General features: G+C 49.0%; 2 protein-coding genes across 4 annotated transcripts in view; one reads left to right on the plus strand and one right to left on the minus strand.

The window, feature by feature from the left end:
- LOC142365623 (small glutamine-rich tetratricopeptide repeat-containing protein beta-like) overlaps positions 1-15,733 on the minus strand; it is a 145,692-nt gene that overhangs the window by 82,692 nt on the left and 47,267 nt on the right. The window lies entirely within an intron of this gene.
- Positions 1-15,733, plus strand: part of LOC142365624 (thimet oligopeptidase-like) — a 76,725-nt gene that overhangs the window by 46,926 nt on the left and 14,066 nt on the right. For all 3 annotated transcript variants that reach the window (XR_012766509.1, XR_012766510.1, XM_075446603.1), the window contains one exon: positions 950-1,061. Coding sequence is in view for 1 of the 3 variants with exons in the window: in XM_075446603.1 (XP_075302718.1) it covers positions 950-1,061 (112 nt within the window). In the remaining 2 variants the exon portion in view is untranslated. The remainder of the gene's footprint in view (positions 1-949; positions 1,062-15,733) is intronic.

Genomic DNA, 15,733 nt, shown 5'->3' on the forward strand with positions numbered 1-15,733 from the left:
GAGCTGGGCAGAGAGGAACCTGATGAGGTTCAACAAGGGCAAGTGCAGGGTCCTGCACCTGGGGAGGAACAACCTCATGCACCACTACAGGCTTGGGATGGACCTGCTGGAGAGCAGCTCTGCGGAGAGGGACCTGGGTGTCCTGGTGGACGACAGGTTAACTATGAGCCAGCAGTGTGCCCTGGCTGCCAAGAAGGCCAATGGGATCCTGGGGTGCATCAAGAAGAGTGTGGCCAGCAGGACAAGGGAGGTTCTCCTTCCCCTCTACACTGCCCTGGTGAGGCCTCATCTGGAGTACTGTGTCCAGTTCTGGGCTCCCCAGTTCAAGAAGGATGAAGAGCTACTGGAGAGAGTCCAGCGGAGGGCTACAAGGATGGTGAGGGGACTGGAGCATCTCCACTACGAGGAGAGGTTGAGGGAACTGGGCTTGTTCAGCCTGAAGAAGAGAAGGCTGCGAGGGGACCTTATAAATGCCTACAAATATCTGAAGGGTGGGTGTCAGGAGGATGGGGCCAAGCTCTTTTCAGTGGTGCCCAGTGACAGGACAAGGGGTAATGGGCACAAACTGAGGCACAGGAAGTTCCGTCTGAACATGAGGAGGAACTTCTTCCCTCTGAGGGTGACGGAGCACTGGAACAGGCTGCCCAGGGAGGTTGTGGAGTCTCCTTCTCTGGAGATATTCAAGACCCGCCTGGACAAGGTCCTGTGCAGCCTGCTGTAGGTGACCCTGCTTCGGCGGGGGGGTTGGACTAGATGACCCACAGAGGTCCCTTCCAACCCCTACTATTCTGTGATTCTGTGATTCTGTGATTCTGATTTGGTATTAAGAAAATCTGGAAGGAGAGAAGATGTTTAATCATGTGTAGATTTTTAAATACACATCAAATACAGAAAAGAGGCAGTTTGCAAGATAAGAAATACTAACATATTCTGCTTTACCTTTTATCAGGCTGGGATGAAATACAGAAACCTCATTTTGAAACCTGGAGGATCTTTGGATGGGATGGATATGCTTCAGAATTTCTTGGAGCATAAACCAAGCCAGAGAGCTTTCCTACTGAGTAAGGGATTATGTGTTCAGTAAGATTATGGTTCCTTTGTAATGGCACATAAGTATGGAATGAGCTGGAAATGTCGGTGTTTTTCACATCTATGTATCATTCTAGGGAAATTGGGTCAATTTTTGATGATTTTTTAAATTGTATAAGTACAACTGTGATTTTTAAATTGCGTAGGACTACAACATTGAACACAGCGGAAAAAGCTGAGGAATATGGATGGTAATTTTTTTTATTTTTTGTGAAATAATGCTAATCAGTATGGACAGTTGATGACTTGTTTCTCTTTTAATAGATGCACTTAAACTATGTCTTGTGAACGAATTTTAAAACTGGAGGGGAAAAAAAGGACACTATCAGCAATAAATGAAACATTCTTTGTTATATTGTATTCTTCTGTTGTACTGATGGCTAACGAATGTTTTTGATGGAGAGGAAGTGTGTTTGATTTAATCATGGTTTGGGTCCAGTCTAGCTTCCTGACAAATTTCAAGACTGAGAATCTGCCCCAGACAGCTTTACAGCAGAGATACTTCTATGATACTTTTAGATTTCATTCTGATGCACGCTGTATCATTTAGAAACTTATATAGTATAACTAAAAAGAAAAAAACCTACCATTCAAACTACCATTTTCTTCCCTTCATTGAGAAAAAGCAGCCAAAATCCATGACCTTGGCAGCTCTCCCACCACTTTTTATTTTTTGTTGATGATCATAGAATCATAGAATCACAGGTTGGAAAAGACCTCTAAGATCATCAAGTCCAACCATCAACCCAACAGCACCACGCCTACTAAACCATATCCCAAAGAGCCACATCTACACATTTTTTTAAATGCCTCCAGGGATGGTGACTCAACCACCTCCCCTGATGCAACTTCAGGCCATTGCCTCTCGTCCTATCGACAGTTACTTGGGAGAAGAGACCAACACCCGACTCACTACAACCTCCTTTCAGGTAGTTGTAGAGAGCAAGAAGGTCCCCCCTCAGCCTCCTCTTCTCCAGACTAAACAGCCCCAGCTCCCTCAGATGCGCCTCATAAGACTTGTTCTCTAGACCCCTCACCAGCCTCGTTGCCCTTCTCTGGACATGCTCCATCAACTCAATGTCTTTCTTGTAGTGAGGGGCCCAAAACTTAACACAGTACTCCAGGTGCGGCCTCACCAGTGCCAACTACATGGGGACGATCACCTCCCTCCTCCTGCTGGCCACACTATTCCTGATACAAGCCAGGATGCCATTTGCCTTCTTGGCCACCTGGGCACACTGCTGGCTCATGTTCAGCTGGCTCTCAACCAACATCCCAAGGTCCTTTTCCGCCGGGCAGCTTTCCAGCCACTCCTCCCCAAGCCTGTAGCATTGCATGGGGTTGTTGTGACCAAAGGGCAGGACCCGGCATTTGGCCTTGTTGAACCTCATACAGTTGGCCTCGGCCCATTGATCCAGCCTGTCCAGATCCCTCTGCAGAGCCTTCCTACCCTCAAGCAGATCCACACTCCCTCCCAACTTGGAGTCATCTGCAAACTTACTGATGATGCACTTGATCCCCTCACCCAGATCTTTGATAAAGATGTTAAACAGAACTGGCTCCAAAACTGAGCCCTGGGGAACACCACTTGTGACTGCCCGCCAGCTGGATTTAACTCCATTCACCACCACTGTCTGCGCTCGGCCATTCAGCCAGTTCTATATCCAGTGAAGAATATACCCATCCAAACCATGGGCAGGTAGTTTCTCCAGGAGGATGCTGTGGGGAACAGTGTCAAAGGCCTTACTAAAGTCCAGGAAGACAACATCTGCCCTCTGACTATTACCCACTCTTAGTTGTTCAGGTTGGCAGTGATGAGGTTAGGGACAAAAGCACACGGGAAATCAAAAGGGACTTCAGGGCTCTGGGGTGGCAGGTTAAGGGATCAGGAGCACAAGTAGTGTTCTACTCTATCCCTCCAATTGCAGGGGAAGATGAGGGAAGAAACAGGAAGAGTCAACAGATCAATACCTGGCTCCAAGCCTGGTGTCACAGGCAAAATTTGGGGTTCTTTGATCATGGGTCAGTTTACATGGCACCAGGCCTGCTGGCTACAGATGGGGTACACCTGTCGCAAAAGGGGAACAGGATCCTAGCTCAGGAGTTAGCAGGGCTCATTGATAAGACTTTAAACTAGATTTGAAGGGGGAAGGGGATAAAACCAGGCTAGCTAGTGAAAAGCCTGGGGGTGGCAACTCAGCTGCTAGTGGACGGTGTGCTAGTGAGGACCTTCACTCTGTTGAGTTAGTGAGGGTACGGAACAGGGAGCTGTGCGGCAGCAACGGTGCGGCTTCATCAGGGGCTCAACTCAAATGCCTTTATGCAAATGCACGTAGCATAGGGAATAAACAAGAGGAGCTAGAGATGTGCGCGCATCTGTGGGGCTTTGATATCATCGGCATCACGGACACGTGGTGGGACAGCTCCTATGACTGGAGTATTGGGATGCGAGGATACAGGCTCTTCAGGAAATACAGGCAGGGGAGATGAGGAGGAGGTGTCGCCCTCTATGTCAAAGATCAGCTGGAGTGCATGGAGCTCCGCCTGCGAATGGATGAGGAGCCCACAGAGAGCTTATGGGTCAAGATGAAAGGAAGGACAGGGACAGGCGACATTACAGTGGGAGTCTGCTACAGGCCACCCGACCAGGAAGACCGAGTGCATGAGGCCCTCTATAGGCAGATAAGAGAATCCTCATGTTCAAAAGCCCTGGTCTTCATGGGGGACTTCAACCACCTCCCCAACATCTGTTGGAGGGACAACACAGCAGGGCACAGGCAAGCCAGGATGTTCCTGGAATGCGTTGATGGCAACTTCCTCCTCCAAGTGATAGTGGAGACCACGAGGAGAGGTGCGATGCTGAACCTTGTACTTACCAACAAGGAGGGGCTGGTGGGGAATGTGAAAGTCAAGGGCAGCCTTGGCTGCAGTGACCACAAAATGGTGGAGTTCAAGATCCTTAGGGCAACGAGGAGGGTGCGCAGCAAGCTCACTACCCTGGAGTTCAGGAGAGCAGACTTTGGCCTCCTCGGGGATCTGCTTGGTAGAATACCATGGGATAAAGCCCTAGAGGGAAGAGGGGCTCAGGAAAGCTGGATAATATTCAAGGATCACCTCCTCCAAGCTCAGGAGCAATGCATCCCGTCCAAGAGGAAGTCAGGCAGAAACACCAGGAGGCCTGCATGGAAGAACAAGGACCTCCTGGCCAAACTCAAGCACAAAAAGGAGGACTACAGAGGATGGAAGCAAGGACAGGTAGCTTGGGAGGAATACAGAGAAATCATCCGCATAGCCAGGGAGCAAGTTAGGAAAGCTAAAGCCCTGACAGAATTAAATCTGGCCAAGGATGTCAAAGGGAACAAGAAAGCCTTCTATAGGTATGTCAGTGATAGAAGGAAGACTAGGGAAAATGTGGACCCTCTCTGGAAGGAGGCTGAAGACCTGGTTACCCAGGATGTGGAGAAAGCTGAGGTGCTGAAGGACTTTTTTGCCTCAGTCTTCAACAGCAAGTGCTCCAACCACACCGCCCAAGTTGCAGAAGGCAAAGGTGGGGAATGGGAGAATGAAGAACCACCCACTGTAGGAGAAGACCAGGTTCGAGACCATCTAAGGAACCTGAAGGTGCACAAGTCCATGGGGCCTGATAAGCTGCATCCATGGGTCCTGAGGGAACTGGCGGATGAAGTTGCCAAACTCTCCGTCATATTGGAGAGGTCGTGGTGGTCTGGGGAGGTCCCCACCGACTGGAGAAGGGGCAACATCACCCCCTTTTTTAAAAAGGGGAAAAAGGAAGACCCGGGGAACTACAGGCCAGTCAGCCTCACCTCTGTGCCTGGCAAGATGATGGAGCAGATCCTCCTCGAAACCATGCTAAGGCACATGGATTACAAGGAGGTGATTTGGGACAGCCAACATGGCTTCACCAAGGGAAAATCGTGCCTGACCAACTTGGTATCCTTCTATGATGGGGTTACAGTGTTGGTGGACAAAGGACGGGCAACTGACATCATCTACCTGGACTTCTGCATTCGACACTGTCCCGCATGATGTCCTTGTCTCTAAATTGGAAGGACATGGATTTGACAGATGGACCACTCATTGGATGAGGAACTTGCTCGATGGACACACACAAAGAGTTGTAGCCAATGGCTCGATGTCCAAGTGGAGACCAGTGACGAGTGGTGTGCCTCAGGGGTCAGTACTGGGACCAGTGCTGTTTAATATCTTTGTCTGCAACATGGACAGTGGGACTGAGTGCACCCTCAGCAAGTTTGCCGACAACACCAAGCTGTGTGGTGTGGTTGACACGCTGGAGGGAAGGGATGCCATTCAGAGGGACCTGGACAGGCTGGAGAGGTGGGCCTGCGTGAACCGCATGAAGTTCAACAAGGCCAAGTGCAAGGTCCTGCACCTGGGTCGGGACAATCCCAAACACAAGTACAGGCTGGGAGTGGCTCAAGAGCAGCCCTGAGGAGAAGGACTTGGGGGTACTGGTGGATGAGAAGATCAACATGAGCCACCAATGGGGGCTTGCAGCCCAGAAAGCTAACCATATCCAGGGCTGCATCAAGAGAAGCGTGGCCAGCAGGTCGAGGGAGGTGATTACAGAATCACAGAATCACAGAATGGTAGGGGTTGGAAGGGACCTCTATGGGTCATCTAGTCCAACCCTCCTGCCGAAGCAGGGTCACCTACAGCAGGCTGCAGAGGACCTTGTCCAGGCGGGTCTTGAATATCTCCAGAGAAGGAGACTCCACAACCTCCCTGGGCAGCCTGTTCCAGTGCTCCATCACCCTCAGAGGGAAGAAGTTCTTCCTCATGTTCAGACGGAACTTCCTGTGCTTCAGTTTGTGCCCATTGCCCCTTGTCCTGTCACTGGGCACCACTGAAAAGAGTCTGGCCCCATCCTCCTGACACCCACCCTTCAGATATTTATAAGCATTTATTAGGTCCCCTCGCAGCCTTCTCTTCTTCAAGCTGAACAAGCCCAGCTCCCTCAGCCTCTTCTCACAGGAGAGGTGCTCCAGTCCCCTCACCATCCTTGTAGCCCTCCGCTGGACTCTCTCCAGTAGCTCCTCATCTTTCTTGAAATGTGGAGCCCAGAACTGGACACAGTACTCCAGATGGGGCGTCACCAGGGCAGTGTAGAAGGGAAGGAGAACCTCCCTCGTCCTGCTGGCCACACTCTTCTTGATGCATCCCAGGATCCTATTGGTCTTCTTGGCAGCCAGGGCACACTGCTGGCTCATGGTCAACTTGTCATCCACCAGGACACCCAGGTACCTCTCTGCAGAGCTGCTCTCCAGCAGGTCCGCCCAGAGCCTGTACTGGTGCATGGGGTTGTTCCTCCCCATGTGCAGGACCCTACATTTGCCCTTGTTGAACCTTATCATATTCCTCTCTGCCCAACTCTCCAGCCTGTCCAGGTCTTGCTGAATGGCAGCACAGCCTTCCGATGTGTCTACCACACCTCCCAGTTTGGTGTCATCAGCAAACTTGCTGAGGGTACATTCTAACTCTTCATCCAGGTCATTGATGAAGAAGTTGAACAAGGCTGGGCCCAGTACTGACCCCTGGGGGACACCACTAGTTACCAGCCTCCAACTAGACTCAGCGCCACTGATGACAACCCTCTGAGCTCTGCCATTCAGCCAGTTCTCAATCCACCTCACTGACCACTCATCCAGCCCACACTTCCTCAGCTTCCCTAGGAGGATATCATGGGAGACTGTGTCGAAAGCCTTGCTGAAGTCGAGGTAGACAACATCCACGGCTCTCCCTTCATCTACCCAGCCAGTCATGCCATCGTAGAAAGCTATCAGATTGGTAAGTCATGATTTCTCCTTGGTGAATCCATGCTGACTACTCCTGATAACCTTCTTTTCTTCCACTTGCTTGATGATGACCTCCAGGATGAGCTGCTCCATCACCTTTCCCGGGATGGAGGTGAGGCTGACCGGCCTGTAGTTCCCTGGGTCCTCCTTCTTGCCCTTTTTGAAGATTGGAGTGACATTGGCCTTTCTCCAGTCCTCGGGCACCTCTCCTGTCCTCCAGGACCTCTCAAAGATGATGGAGAGTGGCTCAGCAATGACATCCGCCAGCTCCCTCAGCACTCGTGGGTGCATTCCATCGGGGCCCATGGATTTGTGGACGTCCAGATCGCTTAAGCGATCCCTCACACAGTCCTCCTCGACCAAGGGAAAGTCATCCTCTCTGTAGGCTTCTTCTCTTACCTCCGGGGCCTGGGATTCCTGAGGGCCAGTCTTAGCACTGAAGACTGAAGCAAAGAAGTCATTCAGTAGCTCTGCCTTCTCTGCATCCTCTGTCACCAGCACACCCGCCTCATTCAGCAGCGGCCCCACGTTGTCCCTAGCCTTCCTTTTGCTACTGATGTAGTTGAAGAAGCCCTTCTTGTTGTTTTTGACATCCCTTGCCAGCTTCAATTCCAGGTGAGCCTTGGCCTTCCTCGTCGCATCCCTGCATGCTCTCACTACGTTTCTGTACTCTTCCCAAGTGGCCTGTCCCTCTTTCCACATTCCATGGACCTTTCTCTTCTGCCTGATCTCCGCTAGAAGCTCCTTGTTCAACCATGCAGGTCTCCTGTTAGAGATAGGATACTGTACCATATCAACCTGCTGTTTGATCTAGTATGGAAACTGGAGAAAGAGTAGAAGACAGTCACAGAGCTTACCTGGGAGCTGGAGAAAACTTTCAAAGAAAGACTTTTAAAAGCTTTATCTTTTCAGCTCAGAAAAAAAAAAAAAAAGATTCTGTGATGACTTAATTATAGTCTCTAGGTATTGCCATTACATATTAAAAGGTTCTTCAGTCTAATAGGAGAATGTGAGCTAAAAGCTAAGGCCGGTCATTTCAAAGAGAAAATAATAACATTTTTAACAGTGAAGGAGACTAAATATTGGACCAAACTGCTCAGAAAATTGGTAGAGATGTCAGCTCTTAATATCTTCAAATCAAGAAAAGTGAAAACTCTTCTAGGAGATATGCTTTCACCAAATACAATGTGTTAGATTTCATTCAGAGTAACTGGGTGAAATGGAATGGCTGGTGATATACAAATCAGATTAATTTCATGGGCCTTTTTCCCTTTAAAACTCTATGACTCCATAAATCTTATCTTAGCAAAAAAAGTTTGTTGCATGTTTATGCAGGGCAGAGGTGTAAAACTACCCAATGTAATGCACTGCTGAGGAGTTCTAGTCTTCAGAGACACAGAAAGCAAAAGCAAATAGACAACGTACTTTTAAATTTTTAAAAAAATTAACCTGAAATAGTTTCCCTTAAATGAATAATTGTGAGATTTACAAGCTTTTATAAAAAAATTGAGGAGACAAATGGTTTTCCACATGACAGAGGATAATCTTATCTGATTTCTGGTTGAAGGTGGCAGTATTTTATTCTGTAGAAAGTAGAAACTGAATTATATATATACATATATATATTCCCAAGTTACTGATACAAACAGGATTTTTAACTAGCCAAATTTAGTTGCTTCATTGAGTTGTCCCCTTTGGATTTCCAGATTTCAGTTAGGCTTTAACAGGTGATTTCTTTTTGCAGAGCTAATACTTTCTGATTGGGGTCACTGTCTGGCCAAAAACTAATCCTCCCCCCCTCCCTCTCCTAGCCATTAAAGTGTTGCTCTCTTAAAAAATTTAGTCAACACATTGTATTGGTTCTGGCTGCGATGGAGTTAACTTTCCCCATAGCAGACCTCATAGTGCTGTGTTTTGTATTGGTAGCTAGAAAGGTGTTGATAACACACCAGTGTTTTGGCCGCTGTTGAGCAGAGCTCCACAGCATCAAGGATGCCTCTCCAAACCTCCGCCCCCCCAACAAAGGCTAGTAAGTTTGCAGATGACACCAAGCTGGGTGGGAGTGTCGATCTGCTTGAGGGTAGGAAGGCTCTGCAGAGGGATCTGGACAGGCTGGATCGATGGGCCGAGGCCAACTGTATGAGGTTCAACAAGGCCAAATGCCAGGTCCTGCACTTGAGTCACAACAACCCCATGCAACACAACAGGCTTGGGGAGGAGTGGCTGGAAAGCTGCCCAGCGGAAAAGGACCTTGGGGTGCTGGTCGACAGCCGGCTGAACATGAGCCAGCAGCGTGCCCAGGTGGCCAAGAAGGCCAACAGCATCCTGGCTTGTATCAGGAATAGTGTGGCCAGCAGGAGGAGGGAGGTGATCGTGTCCCTGTACTCGGCACTGGTGAGGCCACACCTGGATTTGCATCTGTCAGCCTGGCATCCTTTTATTCACATCTCCAAGTGCTACACATAGAGGAGAAGCCACATGGATATCTAGCACATTTTTCTTGCTGCAGCAGCCTTGTCAATAGTTGTTCTCACCAATAACTGTCAACCCTGGCTTCGATGTGTTGTGGGTCCTCTTCTGGGAGGTAGTTCTAACTTCTTCATTCAATCTTTGAGCATATAGTTGTTTGAAATAACTGTCTTGATAGTTTCCTTAGCTGAGAAAGAGTATCTATATGTCTTTCAGGCTTTTGTTTTACAGCTCTTTCCACAGTGCAAGGTTTCAGGTCTGATTGAGAACCTAGAGGTAATACCGATACATATAAATTAAATAATATGATGGCTAAAGTAAATACAACCCTTACACTAAGCATGGTATTTTCTCTTTTTAAAGTTAATCACAAAGTTACCTTAGCAGACATTTAAATATTTGATGATCCTTACAGTTCATTTATTCTGCTAGTGCAAGCTGACTAGACAGCTCACTTAAAAAGCTTACCCTTGTACACTAAATTTATGTTTTACCTAAGCAAGAGTATCAACCTCCTTAAGTTTTCCCCTAAAAAAAAAATCTGACCCACTGCATTGCAACCCAGACATCATGTTATCTTTCTATTCAGACTGTACAGACCATTTAGGAAGACATCTTCCCTTTTTGTCTTCATGGCAGACAGGTTCCTGGGTACAGCTCTACTGAAAACTTATCACACTGGATGGCAGATGGTACAACAGGAGTGCCAAAATTAAACCAATTTGTGATTTATGCAATTTCTGTCATAGAATCATAGAATGATTTGGGTGGGAGGAACCTTTAAAGGCCATATAGCCAAACACCCCTGCAGTGAGCAGGGACATCTTCAGCTAGACCAGGTTGCTCAGAGCCCCATCCAACCTAGCCTTGAATGTTTCCAGGGATGGGGACTCCACTACCTCTCTGGGGAACCTGCTCCAGTGTTTCACCACCCTCATGGTAAAAACTTTCTTCCTTATATCCAGTCTAAATCTGCCCTCTTTCAGTTTAAAGCCATTACTCCTTGCCATATTGCAACAAGCCCTGCTGAAAATATTTTCCCCATCTTTCCTATAGGCCCCCTTCAGGTACTGAAAGGCCGCAATAAGGTCTCCCCACAGCCTTCTCTTCTCCAGGCTGAACAGCCCCAACTCTCTCAGCTTTTCCTTGTAGGACAGGGGTTCCAGCCCTCTGATCATCTTTGTGGCCCTCCTCTGGCCCCGCTCCAACAGCTCCATGTCCTTCTTGTGCTGGGGGCTCCATAGCTGGGCGCAGTACTCCAGCATGCACACAAAGATTTTCCAGGTATATCTGAAAACCCAGCTCACTTTTTCAGTGTAAACAACAGTAATAGCCTTTCAGTCTGTCATGCTATGGTGCATATGTTTGTGCTGTGAACCAAGGGGAAATCATGCTTGACCAATCTGATAGCCTTCTATGATGGCATGACCGGCTGGGTAGATGAGGGGAGAGCAGTGGATGTTGTCTACCTCGACTTCAGCAAGGCAGAAGACACTGTCTCCCATAACATCCTCCTAAGGAAGCTCAGGAAGTGTGGGCTAGATGAGTGGTCAGTGAGGTGGATTGAGAACTGGCTGAATGGCAGAGCTCAGAGGGTTGTCATCAGCGGCGCTGAGTCTAGTTGGAGGCCTGTAACTAGTGGTGTACCCCCAGGGGTCAGTACTGGGTCCAGTCTTGTTCAACTTCTTCATCAGTGACCTGGATGAAGAGTTAGAGTGTACCCTCAGCAAGTTTGCTGATGACACCAAACTGGGAGGAGTGGTGGATACACCAGAAGGCTGTGCTGCCATTCAGCAAGACCTGGACAGGCTGGAGAGTTGGTCAGAGAGGAATCTGATGAGGTTCAACAAGGGCAAGGGCAGGGTCCTGCACCTGGGGAGGAAAAACCCCATGCAGCACTACAGGCTTGGGGCGGACCTGCTGGAGAGCAGCTCTGTGGAGAGGGACCTGGGTGTGCTGGTGGACAACAGCAGTGTGCCCTTGTTGCCAAGAAAGCCAATGGGATCCTGGGGTGCATCAAGAGGAGTGTGGCCAACAGGTCGACGGAGGTTCTTCTTCCCCTCTACTCTGCCCTAGAGAGGCCCCATCTGGAGTATTATGTCCAGTTCTGGGCTCCCCAGTTCAAGAAAGATGAGGAGCTACTGGAGAGAGTCCAGCGGAGGGCTACGAGGATGGTGAGGGGACTGGAGCATCTCTCCTACGAGGAGAGGCTTAGGGAGCTGGGCTTATTTAGCCTGAAGAAGGGAAGGCTGCGAGAGGACCTAATATATGCTTACAAATATCTGAAGGGTGGGTGTCAGGAGGATGGGGCCAGACTCTTTTCAGTGGTGCCCAGAGACAGGACAAGGGGCAATGGGCACAAACTGAAGCACAGGAAGTTCCGTCTGAACATGAGGAAGAACTTCTTCCCTCTGAGAGTGACGGAGCACTGGAACAGGCTGCCCAGGGAGGTTGTGGAGTCTCCTTCTCTGGAGATATTCAAGACCCACCTGGACAAGGTCCTCTACAGCCTACTGTAGGTGACCCTGCTTCGGCAGGAGGGTTGGACTAGATGACCCACAGAGGTCCCTTCCAACCCCTACCATTCTGTGATTCTGTGATTCTGTGATTCTGTGACCCTCTTATTGCTAAAGATGGTTACTTGGTTAATGCAAACATTGGTGGTTTTTCTGTATGTGTTTAAATTTTTTAAGCTAATTAGTGAAGAAATTTGGCAGTAGACTTTGAAGAAAGTAAAGCTGTTACCTAGAGCTTTGGCTGTCTTGTTTTTCTGGGCAATGACAGACATTCAGGAGGGCTCAGGGTAGCAGCTAGGGAGCCCAGGAATCTCGGAAGCTTCTCAGAGCATTTGGAGCACATAGTGTCATTATCCAAATTGAGTGTCAGAGCAAAACACAGACCTCAGCAGCAACACTACTTCCTAATGGAGTCCTGTGGCATGACAGTTCCCTCCAGCACTCTCTGCCTGGATGATCTTCACCACTCTTGCCCTACCTGTGTGAACGACATGTGAAGAACAACCAGGGGATCAGGCCCAGCCAGCATGGGTTCATGAAAGGCAGGTCCTGCTTGACTAACCTGATCTCCTTCTATGACCAGGTGACCCACCTACTGGATGAGGGAAAGCCTGTGGATGTTTTCTGCCTGGACTTTAGTAAGGCCTTTGACACTGTTCCCCACAGCATCCTTATGGATTAACTAGCTGCCCATGCTTTGGATGGGTGTACACTTTGCTGGGTAAAGAACTGGCTGAATGGCCGAGCCCAGAGAGTGGTGGTGAATGGAGTTAAATCCAGCTGGCGGCTGGTCACAAGTGGTTTTCCCCAGGGCTCAGTTTTGGTTCCGGTCTTGTTTAACATCTTTATCAATGATCTGGATGAGGGGGTTGAGTGCCCCCTCAGTAAGTTTGCAGATGACACCAAGTTGAGAGGGAGTGTGGATCTGCTTGAGGGTAGGAAGGCTCTGCAGAGGGATCTGGACAGGCTGGGTCGATGGGCCAAGAAGGCCAACTGTATGAGGTTCAACAAGGCCAAATGCCGGGTCCTGCACTTGAGTCACAACAACCCCATGCAACACAACAGGCTTGGAGAAGAGTGGCTGGAAAGCTGCCCGGCGGAAAAGGACCTTGGGATGTTGGTCGAACATGAGCCAGCAGTGTGCCCAGGTGGCCAAGAAGGCCAATGGTATCCTGGCTTGTATCAGGAATAGTGTGGCCAGCAGGAGTAGGGAGGTGATCATGTCCCTGTACTCGGCACTGGTGAGAAAAGCAGGCAGGCTCTACAACATAAACATCCCAAGAACAGAGTACATCTTTCCCTTTTCCAACACAGGGCCTAGTTGTGGTTAATAATCATGCAACTTGTCAGTAAAATAACAGGAGCACTGTATGAAGGTTATTATCAACAATTATTTCTCCTTCCCTGCCCCCAAGTTTGCTAGCCACCAAAACCTCTTTTTTCTTTCTTTTCTAGAAAAGTTATGTCACTGAAAATCCAGGAATAAAACTTCATAACACCAATGTAGTGTTAAAAGGCAGGCATTCTTTGTTGCAGCGCTGGATGCACGGGGGATAATTCCGCCGAACGTGCATACCTCATACCTTTTCCATGCAGTTTATATAGATCAAAAATATACATATTTATTTTATTCATGCATATTCAATATTATTCTCTTTGGCGATTGGTGTAAACTTTTCTCGCTTCTTACGTAAACGGTTGTGCAGACTCAGTCACCCTCTTCTATTGTTCCTTTTTCAGTAGGTGGTATTACTTGAGTAATATCTCCTTCTCTGGAGATATTCAAGACCCGCCTGGACAAGGTCCTGTGCAGCCTGCTGTAGGTGACCCTGCTTCGGCGGGGGGGTTGGACTAGATGACCCACAGAGGTCCCTTCCAACCCCTACTATTCTGTGATTCTGTGATTCTGTGATTCTGTGAGTAGGGGGTCTGTGAGTCGGTGGTCACGATCTCCCCCTGTCGGAATTACCTTTTACCTATTAGGCTGGCAATCTTGGAAACCTGGTCAGTTTCTTCAGTCTGCTTCACAGAACCACACTCCATCATTTCTCTTGACAGAAACACAATTACCTACAATTGTTAGCATTAATAGTTACTTAGAGACCAGACCCTCTGTTCCCAGACCTAATGTCCAGGTGAGTCGGGCTGTACAAGGGACATAGCAACATTGTTCATGTTTATGGTTAACTGATTCTATCACCCTGGTTACAGATTGATACTTAAATTTTATGTTGCTATGGTTTGGCTGCGTCCGGCAACAAAAGCTCCACGCGGCCGCCCCTCCCCCCGCCAGGGTGTGGAGGAGAATGGAAAGAAACAGGCAGAAAGAGGTGGGTCGGAATAAGGGCAGTTTAACAGAACAGCAAACAAAGGGAAACAGTAACAACAACGGTACAAATAAGGAGAAAACACAACAACGAACCGCACGACCCAGACAGCCACTCTCCCGAACAGGACCGGCGCCGCGCCCCCCCAAGCCGCGAGTGAGTTCCCACCGCGCCGCCCCCCCCCCCCACCGGAACCCAGCGTGACGGCACATGGTATGGAATACCGGGCTCTGTTTCGCCAGGTGAGGTCAGCCCCCACCCCCCGGCTGTGCCCCTTCCTAGAGTCCGGTGAAAATTAACCCTGTCCTGGCCAAACCCAGGACATTATCCACCCCTTATTCCATACCATCTATGTCATGCCCAGGTCCCCCCTTGTCCAGTTGATCACCACCACTTCTCCTGTCTCCAGATATCATTCCCTTAGTCTATGGATCATCACTCTAAAGTGTCCGTTGAGTTCATTTAATCCATGACTGCGGGCTCCATCTGTCATAATGATCTTCCGTGGCAGGAGAGGTGATGTGTGGTGATGGGCGGTCACTTGCTACATCCGGAGCTCACGGCTGATGTATCTGGTGCGGACCGTGCCCACAGTCTGCAGGAGATGTTGATCTTGATGAAGTTGCTGGATGCCAGTTGTTGAAAACCAGGTCCAGTTCCATCATCGCTGTGCTCTGCTAGGTTTTCATCAAAAAAGTCCATCTTTCTTTAATCTGGACGATTCTTACTATGCTACTACTGGTACAACATATAACAATTATAACAGTGATAACAGACAGTGACAGGGTTATTTAACAATTAACTTTATACAATTTATTTATGGGCTATTCTCATCCAAAATCAAATCCCCATGAGGTACACATCGGACTTCCCCATCCAGGTACACCCAGGTCCTTGAGTAAAAGCAATCCCGCGGATGGGCTTGCCTTTGCCCGAGGCAGGACTAACCCAAACCGTCTTCCCTAAGATGTTCCGCATGTGCACTACAGGGACTTTATCCCCTTCTACGGGGCGCTGAGGTTTTGACTGGGCAGGACCAGGCCGGTTGGTGGATCCTCTGGTGTTAACCAACCAGGTGGCCTTTGCTAAATGAGTATCCCAATTTTTGAAAGTGTCCCCCCCCATTGCTCTCAAAGTGGTTTTTAGCAGCCCATTGTACCGTTCGATCTTTCCAGAGGCTGGTGCATGGTAGGGGATGTGATATACCCATTCAATACCGTGTTCTTTGGCCCAGGTGTCTATGAGGCTGTTGCGAAAGTGAGTCCCGTTGTCCGACACAATTCTTTTGGGAGTGCCATGTCGCTACAGGACTTGCTTTTCCAGGCCCAGGATGGTATTCCGGGCAGTGGCATGGGGCACAGGGTAGGTTTCCAGCCATCCGGTGGTGGCCTCCACCATTGTGAGCACATAGCGCTTGCCTTGGCGGGTTTGTGGCAGTGTGATGTAGTCAATCTGCCAAGCCTCCCCATATTTATATTTTAGCCATCGTCCTCCATAC

This window comes from Opisthocomus hoazin, chromosome W (genome assembly GCF_030867145.1).
Source record: "Opisthocomus hoazin isolate bOpiHoa1 chromosome W, bOpiHoa1.hap1, whole genome shotgun sequence".
Classification (NCBI taxonomy): domain Eukaryota; kingdom Metazoa; phylum Chordata; class Aves; order Opisthocomiformes; family Opisthocomidae; genus Opisthocomus; species Opisthocomus hoazin.